At 34.8% G+C, this 11,713-nt stretch overlaps 1 protein-coding gene across 1 annotated transcript in view; it reads right to left on the bottom strand.

Moving 5' to 3' along the window:
• LOC102601830 (ABC transporter A family member 1) overlaps positions 1–11,494 on the bottom strand; it is a 29,260-nt gene extending 17,766 nt beyond the window's left edge. The window contains exons 1-15 of the mRNA XM_006350117.2: positions 11,295–11,494; positions 7,852–7,931; positions 7,242–7,419; positions 6,532–6,614; positions 4,925–5,141; positions 3,770–3,984; positions 3,595–3,655; positions 3,383–3,469; positions 2,716–2,948; positions 2,522–2,636; positions 2,347–2,436; positions 1,847–2,067; positions 1,641–1,753; positions 955–1,061; positions 637–699 (exon numbers count right to left, since the gene is read on the bottom strand). Of these exons, the coding sequence (XP_006350179.1) occupies positions 637–699; positions 955–1,061; positions 1,641–1,753; positions 1,847–2,067; positions 2,347–2,436; positions 2,522–2,636; positions 2,716–2,948; positions 3,383–3,469; positions 3,595–3,655; positions 3,770–3,984; positions 4,925–5,141; positions 6,532–6,614; positions 7,242–7,419; positions 7,852–7,931; positions 11,295–11,414 (1,983 nt within the window). The 5' untranslated portion in view covers positions 11,415–11,494. The remainder of the gene's footprint in view (positions 1–636; positions 700–954; positions 1,062–1,640; positions 1,754–1,846; positions 2,068–2,346; positions 2,437–2,521; positions 2,637–2,715; positions 2,949–3,382; positions 3,470–3,594; positions 3,656–3,769; positions 3,985–4,924; positions 5,142–6,531; positions 6,615–7,241; positions 7,420–7,851; positions 7,932–11,294) is intronic.
• Between the last annotated feature and the right edge of the window lie 219 nt (positions 11,495–11,713).

The raw sequence follows: 11,713 nt of genomic DNA on the forward strand, positions 1-11,713 counted from the left end.
TTTAATTGATATTTCAGGTGTGATCTAGAAGTGTTATCTATTTGCAGTGTTCAGAAGAGAAAATAAAACTTTTCAGGAATAGAGGGCAAATTTATTGAGGTAGATATGTCTTTGTTACAAAAATTAATCAAAGCTAACCAAATAGATGTCCCTAATTCCACAGAAACCTCATAATGATAGACTGCCAACTAGTTGAGATAAAGCTTTAGTTGTTGATAGTCTTTTAGTTACAGCTAAAGATTTGTGTGTTAGTGTATATATAAGTGTGAGAGTTATTAAACTCCATATACCTTTAAAGAAATTATGTAAGAACATTGGTATTAGATGATCTCGAATATAGCAGAATAGATATAGAGGATTTCATACCGGCGACCTCAACTAGCTTGGGATTAAGGTTTAGTTAATTGATTGGCAGTTAGATTTTCAATAGAAAAATAAGGAACACCTCTAGATGATACCGCCTCAATATAAATGCAGGCAATTAGAAGCACATGAAGCACAAAATGAAGTGAATACTTCTAGATTCAGAATTAACACAGTCAACTAGACATTTATGTGGATAACAAGGTAATTGAAATCCTCACAAAGAGGGAAGTATCAATAGCATCTCCCACGGCATTCAAATAATTTGCTTACTGTTAATTCAGGGAAAAGAATATCATACTGAGGGCAGACTCCCAAACTCTTCCGTATTTCATCCTGTTAAAGCAACAAAACTAAGTTAGATAACCAAAGTATCTGAAGTTCTGAACAAAAGAGACTCAAAATGAACAATAAAAAAATAGCAACCACCACGATAAATTTCATTGAGCTAAGTGATCCACTAAACAAGTTCTTCATTTGGGTTTAATGAACAGGCACAAAAAGACGCGCACACATATTCCTAGTGGCTCATATGAACATTTCAAGGCTCTAAATCTTGTCAAAATATGAGGATCTCAATGTGCGATTTACCATGTCAGTTAAGATGTTCTTCCCCAACACCAGAGCATCTCCCGAAGTAGGAGAAATGAGACCAACAAGCATGGCTATTGTACTGCTTTTACCAGCCCCGTTGTGTCCTTCAAAATAAAGAAGTTATTTTTAATCAACAAAATCAAGAGAAATAAATGAGATAAAGTAGGCAAGAAAAACAAATAAGAAATTCAAGAGAACTAGTAAAAGGTATTTTTCCTTGAAAGAATTGTGAAATGAAATGCCCACATTCTGACAAAGTCAGACGAAAGATTTCACAGGCCATTTCATGATCTATTTTTTTTTTTATTAAGTAATAAATTTCATTAAAGAAGGGCGAAAACGCACCTGTATATAAGTATAGCAAAAATAAGACCATACAAAAGTACATGGTTTTCTACTAATGACATCACTGCGCGATCTTACAAACCAAGAGAAAAAAGGGACATAACATTCAGAAGTTCATTCCAGTTGTACCATTCTAATAGATATTGCTGTGTCGCATAATGAGGAAATTAAAAGATAAAGCAAATTTTGTACACGTTAAACTAATCATTGGTCCTCCAAAACTTGTTCTCAACCCTCATTTGTCTTTGAGGACTATTGTCCAGCTTGTTGTAGGTGAGTTAGAGATTAATGATCCAGTGAAGCCACATAAAATGGCAGAGACAACCAAACATGGATACCTAAAAGTGCCAGAATCTGATTCTCGTATAAAGTCAGTTGTAAGGAATTAACAGCACAACAGTTCCCCCTGTTTGTAGCATACACCTTTCGTAGGTTCCTGATCTGAATACATCTGGAAATATTGTGAAGTACCACTGTAAGACAAAGAAACACCTATTCCATTATATGCACTAAAATATTAGAAATTCACATGACACAAATTTACCTGCCATCCGATTCTTGCTGCTTCATCTCCAAGCTCATTGATTCTAAAGTTGGTCCTGATACATCTTTTATAAAATCAGTACTACATGTTTCATCATAATTCTCAGTGAATTTGACTTCTGAGGTGGATGCATAATTATTTCTGGTTTTTTTCTGCCTCCCAAAGCACTTCTGAATCAAGGAATGCAATGGATAACAAAATCCTTTCTCCTTTTGGAGGACCTGATTGGATAAGTAAAACTTCTCAAACTCATCCTAAATGATACCATTATAGCAGCTTTTATAGAATAATCCAAAAGAATAACATAGGTAAAACCAACAGGAACCTAAAATTAGCGCTGTAATGGCCTTTTTAAATTTTAAAAAAAGATGTTTTAAGAAAACAAAAAAGGAAAAACTAGCAACTACGGTGAGTTGGAGAACATATGGGAAATAAAGGGAGAGGAAAGTAGAATCGAGAAAATTTTAAAAAAAATATTTAACCGAGTCCAGAAGAGTTACCTTGTCAAGATACAGACCAACTGCAAAGTACAACAAACTGTCAAGTAACATCATCAGGAGAGAGACCAAAAAGCACACTCCTGAAGATTCCTGTAGTATTAATATAAGTAAACAAGGCAGTGATGTGCAGGAAATGAATAAGAAAAGAAGATAGAAAAAAACTGAAAGAACATACCCGCCACATGTTACTCCACCGGAGTCCAACATGAGCACGCTCATAGTCAGCAAAATTGATGGATCCTAATGCAAAGGCCGTAGGTGAAAGGAAAGAAGCAATCACTTTCACTATCCTACATGAGAAATAAACAAGGAGTTTTATGCACTGCAGATATCGCTACAACTACGAAATCACATGGAATGAAGACTAACATGGAGACTGTTTCGTCGTGGACAGTATAATAGGGAAAGAATGCCCCAAGGAAAGTAAGGGTCCCGACAGCTACCGCGGTTTTTGCTCTCGTGAAGAACGTGGAAATCATAAATGAGAGCATTATTCCACTGAGGCCAAAGGTAAAGAAGTACACGAACACCAACGTCTTATCACTGTATTGAAACAGGGTACTCATGGTGCATACTGTAAGTAGCACAGAAGAAAGAGCAAACTGCCAAAGAAACAGAATATTAAACACGAAGTACAGATGACTTATGTCATGAAAGATCAATATACCAAACAATAATGATAAGCAGTATAACTCAGACATGACGTGGTTCATGACAGGGGTTTTGGAAAAAAAATATCAGATGCTAAAATCAGACGGGAGAAAAAAAAATTTAGTGATTCAATTTATTTATCTCCAAGGAGCTAATTCGTTTATTTTCATTTGTTAGCAAAAGATTAAGAAGTAAATACTATACTCATAGTGTCATACAACAGAAGAAAGCTTCTCAACAAAGTCATACAAAATGAGAAAGCTTCTCCCTTTCTTTCTTACTTTTCCACCTCTTCTGGTTTGGGTGTCGTCTGTGAACATCCGCAATTATGTTTTTCTTATGTTGGGGGAATTAGTCTTTAGGGAGACAAACGTTGCATTTTTACCTGAATAGCATATGTTATAAACCAAGAGAGATGGAATATTTCGTCTTTCAAACCCATCATGTATAGGCCCTCTTTTATCTTGAGCTCCTACAGATCAAAGATACCAAAAATAAATGCTATGAAAATTCTTCCACAACTGCGATCAAGTTAGAAAGTGAAGAGCATGTTTTCGGGAGGAAAAACAAAGCAATTCTTTTTCAGATATGCTATACCTTTTCTAAGACAGAATAACTTATTAGACGAGAAATCGGATAAAGAAACCCCAGCAAGTACCTACAAACCAATATATCAAAGCATGAGATAGAATAATAAAAGCACAGGAAAACATACATAAGTGGAGAAAGTTAATATGAACTCAAGAAGAAGAGAAATATAGAATTCACATACAGCACTCCCATGACTTTCTTGACAATGGACTGGAATTCGTCATCAGTATATTCATGAGTTGGAAATGGAGCAAGTCTTATGTCTGAAGGACTGTACTGAGTCCAAGGTATCTTGAGCTGGGCATCTGAATCAAGAGAGTGGCTAGGCAACCTTTGTAAGTTCGTCATAGTTGCTTGAGCAGCATATATTATGAATGAGTCTATGACTTGTTGGAGCTGTGAAAAGAAAAAAAGGAAAAATATTTATGCACGTGGTCAATCTCACATCAGCCTATCAACTTAGTGAACAGGTATATCACATTTTGCAGACACCAAATTCCTACTTCACAAAGATGGTGCCCCTGTCATCAAAGTTTTTTCTCCTTTTGATCTTGTCCTAATGTATGATGCAAAGTTACCCCCTGAATACTTGGCCATCATACCACAGATTAAAAACATCCTCCATATCAACGCCTTCATACAATCTTACAGTCCATGCATATGAAACTCACTTCAAAATTAGTAAGCTAGAGTACCATATAAGTAAAAATGAGACAACTCATCCAACTACCTTAACCAATTCATATAGCTCCTCTAACCTAGTAATCTTAATCGAGTTCATACTTGTGCAGTCGGACGATTCTAACTATGATAACTATGTAAGGACGGACCATAAGGAAATACAGAAAGAGAGATATTGAGAATCTCAAGAAACCTGTACTATATGTGGCTATTGGGGTGGAAACGAAATCCTAAGCTACAACCTGCCAATTGATTTTGAGACCTTTAGCAACTTTTAAGGCACATAATTGTACCGGGATATGCAAAGTAGAAGATATAAGCCTATTTAACTCTGTTTCTCCACTTCATCCAAAAGATTAAGCAGCCAAAGAGGATAATTATGACAAGTTTTAGATCTTAATGCAGGCAACATATATCTTGTTCAATTAATCTTTTCTGCTAACTTGTGAGATATTTACTAATTTATTTTTGAGCTATTTACTAATTTATTATGTCTTCAATACAACACCCTCTAGACATGGATTGGGTACTTCACTTAAAAAATTTAAGCCAAATATTCCATGGGACTAACAATAAAATGTGAACATAAATAAATTAGAACGACTAACATAACCATTGGATCCGAAAGGTAGCAGAGAGGTTAACAAACTCTTACTGTTAAGAACCCACTGAGGCCATATTGCAAAATTGGTATGGTGTTGACGCCTAATGCCAAATCATTTAGAAATGGACCATTTGTGTCCATTATGGTTTTAACATCAGGAAATCCTGAGAAAGCCCATGTATGGTTTAGGCGTATGCTATAATCAAATAACTGAGGACCTTGCTCATGAAATACTACTGCTCCTTTGATTTTAGGGTTTGTACAGTTCCTACAAAAAAGCAAGAAAAAGGAAAGATAACTTGGCATTTATCCTTCAGTCTAATATGAAAGTATAACATGGATATTCCATAAGGAAAGGCACATGAAACCGCCCAAAGCAAATATTTTCCATCAGACAGTACGTATCAAGAACTTAAATTTCACAAATATAGCAACAAGTAAAACAACATTCAGCAAGATAGTAAAATGAAAACATAGTAGTTATGTAAACATAAAGTTCTCGTCTCTTTTTAGTTTATTTTTTTGATAGGTATGTAAGGATAAAGTATAGATACACATATATTAAATGAAGAGATAATATAACATTCTTAAAAATCCTTCTGCTATGTACCTCAAATTATAAACTACCAATATAAATTTTCAGAACGTAATTTGAAGAAAGTCGAGCAGGTATGTTAACTTCAAGGTTCAAAGAATAAACCTTTTTATGTTCAAACACGGTGAAAATTCAGAGAACATTTCATGCAACAATGGCATACTATAAACTGTATCATCTATATGACTTCTTTAAGACATCCAACCTCAGCTATTATATCATAACATCCAAACCGTAAGGTGGCGTCGGGTCCAGGAGAGTGGTCCAGGAAACAATAGGTGATACCAGGTACAGTAAGAGCCCCATTGCACGGTTGGGCATTTACAAGCAGGAAAGAGAAGACCACGGCCATGGGAGGTTACCCCTTTATCCCTTATGTGGGTAGTATGGAAGGAGAAACTGGAGAGTGTTACAAGGAATTGAATATGACTTTGCATCCAATGGTGTGGCCTACTTGTCAATGAAGTTGGTTGAGAATCATGCGGTCTCAGCTTCAAATCCTAGCGGAGGCAAAAACACTATGTGATCTCTCCCTATATGTCCAAACCTGTACAGGTGGGCAATAGCAGGTACCCGGTGGAATTAGTCGAGGTGCAAGCAAGCTGGCTCAGGCACGACAGTTATAAAAAAATGACTTCGTACATTTAAGGAATACCCTTAAATAGCCTCACGTCTAATTTCTTTTTGGGGAAAGATCTAAGATTCGGGTTTTTGTAAAAAAAAATAGGTTGATGAAGGTTTCCTAACTTATTTTTGTGTCCGGCTTGTATAAGGGAGCTTTTCAAAACAGTAACAAAATCATCTACCTTATTAAAAACAATCATGTAGCCTTGCGTTTAATTTCTTTTCGGAGAATCCACAAGATCTAAGACTGGGTTTTTTTGTAAAGAAAAATACTTTGAAGAAGGTTTTCCAACCTCTTTTGGTGTCCAGCATGTATAGGGGAGCTTTTCGAACAGTAATAAAATTATCTACCTTATTAAAAAACAATCATCACAACCAACTTCCAAGCCATATCCTCATCTATTGGGTATACCAAAATAAAGTCGAAAAGATAACTCACTTATTTTGGTCATACGCAGCATAAAGATCTGAACGTAGATATGTTTCAAGTTCTTCTTCATCTTCGTAAACTTTGGTAACTAGCTGCAAAAGAATAAATACTAAGCATCATCTGAAACAAAATCTAGAAGACATTCACCAAACTAAGAGACAGCCAGACTAGCTGAGTTCATCATAACATGCTTGTATTTACAAAATGTTGATCAGTATCAGTTCTTTATCCCAGTCTAGCAGATATATGTCACTCTTAGATACAAGTGCATTCATCATAGCAATGGTGCCCTTTACAATAGCGAATGAAATTAACCTCGTTCCCACCAGCCAAAATAAAACAATGAAATTGACCTGAGTAAGATTTCAAAATAATGGTAAAGTATATTATATATCAAATTCTTTGGAAAGCAAGGCATTGGAACCATTGACTTACAATGGAACACCCTTTTTTTTATAACCGAGAAATCCCCGAGAACAAGTGGACTTACAATGAAACACTTTTACACCAGAACACAAAATATATAAAAAAGGAATAAACTCCATTTGGAAGATATTATGCCCTTTCCCACATTACAGACACATCAATTGACAAGTGATCAGTACCATCATCTTAATACTTTGAAAATTTTCATTATAAGAGAAAAGAAGACCTGATTACAAAATTTAGAGAAAAATATAGTGAAGAAATATCAGTAAGAGGTAAATCTCAGAATATACCCTCAGTACGGGAAATTTCAGAGATAAAATGTTGATCAGCGTCCTTGTCTCAGGTGTATTAGGTGCAAATGCCAAATACTCCTCCTTGGCCAATAGTAGCTCCAGAACTTGGTTAAAAGGGGGAGAAGTGTCACTTTTTCCAACTTTCACAAACATCCCTGTCCCTTGCCGAATATACCTGCATATTTCTTGTTTACCAGTTTCAGATAGAAGAATCTTGACATAAGTACGGGGAACCAACTGAAAATGTAAAGCTTTGTTAAGCAGGATATGGTTAACAAACGTTAATCATCAGCAGACCAGCTTGGACAAAACAGAAGAAATTGTCAACAACTATTAGAATATATCTGCCACTTATTATATATCTGCCACTCTTCGATCTCCCACAATGTTTATATACGCATTTGGAAAATGTAACAACAGAAAATAAATCATGTTGCTTCACTTAACTAATAGCGCAGGGAAAAAGAGCTTCATGCTTTCCTAAATAAACTTAGTCCTACTCCATTTTCAGCCTTTCCAAAAGACACAAGTACTATGCAAACAGAGAGAAATGCTAATGAACAGAAATCTATTATGAGTAGGTAAAAGCAAGTTGAGGAAAACATACGGCTGAGCTGGATGGATGCGGATATCAGATTTACTCCTCACAGCAATCAACAGCAGCATAACGAGAGTTGGGAGTAAAATCTGTAGTTAAAAGATTTATTTTACAAAGAAATTATTAGTCCCTCTTCTCTCAATAAAAAGCTATGACATCTCAAGAACCCACTGAGGACAGAATACGAAATATAAAATATTAAGAGAATTTGATTACAAAAACAACTATTACGCCTCAGTCCCAAACAAGTTATAGCTGACCCCAACTTGTTTGAAACTAAGGCGTCGTTGTAATCAAATTCACCGCACATTCTTGCAATTTAATTTATTTAAACATTAAAAGAAAACCAGAAAACAATTACAGATTACCTAAATGGTTAAGCAGTAACAATTGCTAAAAGAGTAAAACTTTCAGTACTAAAGAAGGGATAATCACAAGAAGGGAAAGAAACAGATTCTACAGCAATACCAGGGTCCCTAAATTGTTTAGATCTGCATCCCCAATGTAATGCAGAAGCCAAAAACAGAAACTATGAAGTTCTTTTTTTTTCCTTTTGCCTACTGTGGTTTGTAAGAGTTTGAATCAAATTAGTAGTTTACATAATGCAACGCTTTATAATGGTCCACTACTGATCCACAGGAACCATTTACATTGAATTCCATTGATCCCCTGTTAAGGTTTAGTATTTCTTATTGATTCCACATCTTTAATGGAAAACATTGATTGTCTTCATAGTAGCACGATTGTAAGTAAAATCCCATGCAACTGCTACTTGTAATTCTGTATTTAAGCCGGTTGCCCAATAACATATGATAGATCATAAAAAGAGGACGACATGTAACATTCTTTTTTTTGGGGGGAGGAGGGGGAAGGGGTGTAACAAGTAGCATTACAACTCTGACCACCAAAGCTTAACCAGATGAGACAAATACCCTATCTATTCAAGTCTTGATGGCATTTGAACTCTGGTCGCCCATGCGACTTATTCTTTTTGCAATGCTTCCAAATATTTTTATCTATAAGAGACAACAGCGGATGAAGAACATAAGAACTAATGGAGCTCAACTCAGTCTGTCAAAGTCAAATGGTAATCTGGCATTAAGGATTCAGTGCTAGCTCCCTGTTAAAGCTTCCCCCTTACATCTTTTTCCTAGAGGTGTAATTTGATCCTTAACAGAACATTCCTTCCCTTTACTTCGGCATCCCCTCCCATCCACACACCCCTCCCAACCCACCCCCTCACCCCACACACACCCGCAAAAAGAAAAAACTGAGAAGTCGACTACTTGGCCCAATGTTTTTGGTTTTTTGGGGACATTATCATTTTCCAGGATTATAACAACTCCTAAGAGAATGATCACCAAATAAAGAAGACTATAATCTCCTCACTCCATCATAGAAGGAAAATGAGCAATTAACAAGAAAGAATCAACACCAAAAACATAATCTTGGATAAAGATTTGAACTTTAGGCAACAAACGATCCATGGCAAAAATAAACCAAAATTCAAGCAAGACCCGAAAAAGAAAAACTCATTCTTTTTTTCTTCATCAAAAGAAATCTCTTTTTTTTTCAGTGAACATAACCACTTCCAGGATTATAACAACTCCTAAGAGAATGATCACCAAATAAAGAAGACTATAATCTCCTCACTCCATCATAGAAGGAAAATGAGCAATTAACAAGAAAGAATCAACACCAAAAACATAATCTTGGATAAAGATTTGAACTTTAGGCAACAAACGATCCATGGCAAAAATAAACCAAAATTCAAGCAAGACCCGAAAAAGAAAAACTCATTCTTTTTTTCTTCATCAAAAGAAATCTCTTTTTTTTTTTCAGTGAACATAACCACTTCCAGGATTATAACAATTCCTAAGAGGATGATCACCAGATAAAGCAACTATAATCTCCTTGCCCCATCATAGAAAGAAAATAAGTAATTAACAAGAAGATATGATCACCAAAAATAGAATCTTGGATAAAAATATGAACTTTCGACAACAAATGGTCCATGATAAAATTATACCAAAATTCGAGCAAACCCCACAATCCTCACTCCATCATAGAAGGAAAATGAGCAATTAACAAGAAAGAATCAACACCAAAAACATAATCTTGGATAAAGATTTGAACTTTAGGCAACAAACGATCCATGACAAAAACATACCAAAATTCAAGCAAGACCCGAAAAAGAAAAACTCATTCTTTTTTTCTTCATCAAAAGAAATCTCTTTTTTTTTTTCAGTGAACATAACCACTTCCAGGATTATAACAATTCCTAAGAGGATGATCACCAGATAAAGCAACTATAATCTCCTTGCCCCATCATAGAAAGAAAATAAGTAATTAACAAGAAGATATGATCACCAAAAATAGAATCTTGGATAAAAATATGAACTTTCGACAACAAATGGTCCATGATAAAATTATACCAAAATTCGAGCAAACCCCACAATCCTCACTCCATCATAGAAGGAAAATGAGTAATTAACAAGAAAGAATCAACACCAAAAATATAATCTTGGATAAAGATTTGAACTTTAGGCAACAAACGATCCATGACAAAAACATACCAAAATTCAAGCAAGACCCGAAAAAGAAAAACTCATTCTTTTTTTCTTCATCAAAAGAAATCTCTTTTTTTTTCAGTGAACATTACCATTTCCAGGATTATAACAATTCCTTAGAGGGTGATCACCAGATAAAGCAACTATAATCTCCTTGCTCCATCATAGAAAAAAAAAAAGTAATTAACAAGAAGATATGAACACCAAAAATAGAATCTTGGATAAAAATATGAACTTTCAACAACAAATGGTCCATGATAAAATTATACCAAAATTAAGCAAACCCCACAATAGAAAAATTGATTCTTGTTTCCTTTCATAAAAAAAAAAACTGAATCTTTTTTTTCCAGTATTGCAACAACTCCTAAGAGGATGATCACCAAAATAAAGAAACTTAAACATCCTCACTCCATCATAGAAAGAAAATAGTAAGTAATTAACAACAAGACATGATCACCAAAAATAGAATCTTGGATAAAAATATGAACTTAAGACAATAAATTATCCATGATAAAAATATATCAAAATTCAAGCAAACCCCCACAATAGAAAAATTGATTCTTTTTTCCTTCATCAAAAGAAAAATTGAATCTTTTTTTCTCCAGGGGCACATTACAATTTTCCAGGATTATAACAACTCCTAATAGGATGATCACCAAATAGAGAAACTATAATCTCCTCACTCCATCAGACATAAACACAAATTACAGAATCTTGGACAACAATATAAACTTTAGACAGCAAAAAATCCATGATAAAAATATACCAAACTCCACACAAAAAAAATTGATTCTTTTTCCTTGATCAAAAGAAAAAAATTGAATCTTTATTCTTTTTTCCCTATTTTTAAACTCTTTGAAGTATGAAATTGCATGAGCTAACCTCAGCACAGGTAACAAAAGGGTGTCTGATTTTGAGAAGCCAATTCTTCCTAAGCATAGCTTTGAGCTGTCTTCTTGAATTCCTCATATCTTCTTTTTCCTTCTCCTTCTTCTTTTCCATGATTCTGTTAAACCCCTTTTCAATTTCAAGAATTTAAACAGAAAAATGAGCAAAACCCAACTTCAATTAGCTCCTTTTTCTTCAGTGGGGGTGGGGGGTGGGGAGTGGGGTAGTGTGGAGAAGGTGGCAAAGGAAGAAGAATCACTTTGGAAATGAGTTTTCTCTATTGTGTCAAAATGAAATCAATTCTCAAAACTAACAACAAGGAAAATGACAAAAAGGTCCCTAATGTTTGATTATAAGTTCAATATAGTCCCTCTTTATGTATGTATGAAACAATTTTGGTCCTTTAAATCCCT

Source organism: Solanum tuberosum, unplaced genomic scaffold (genome assembly GCF_000226075.1).
Source record: "Solanum tuberosum cultivar DM 1-3 516 R44 unplaced genomic scaffold, SolTub_3.0 scf00118, whole genome shotgun sequence".
NCBI classification, from domain to species: domain Eukaryota; kingdom Viridiplantae; phylum Streptophyta; class Magnoliopsida; order Solanales; family Solanaceae; genus Solanum; species Solanum tuberosum.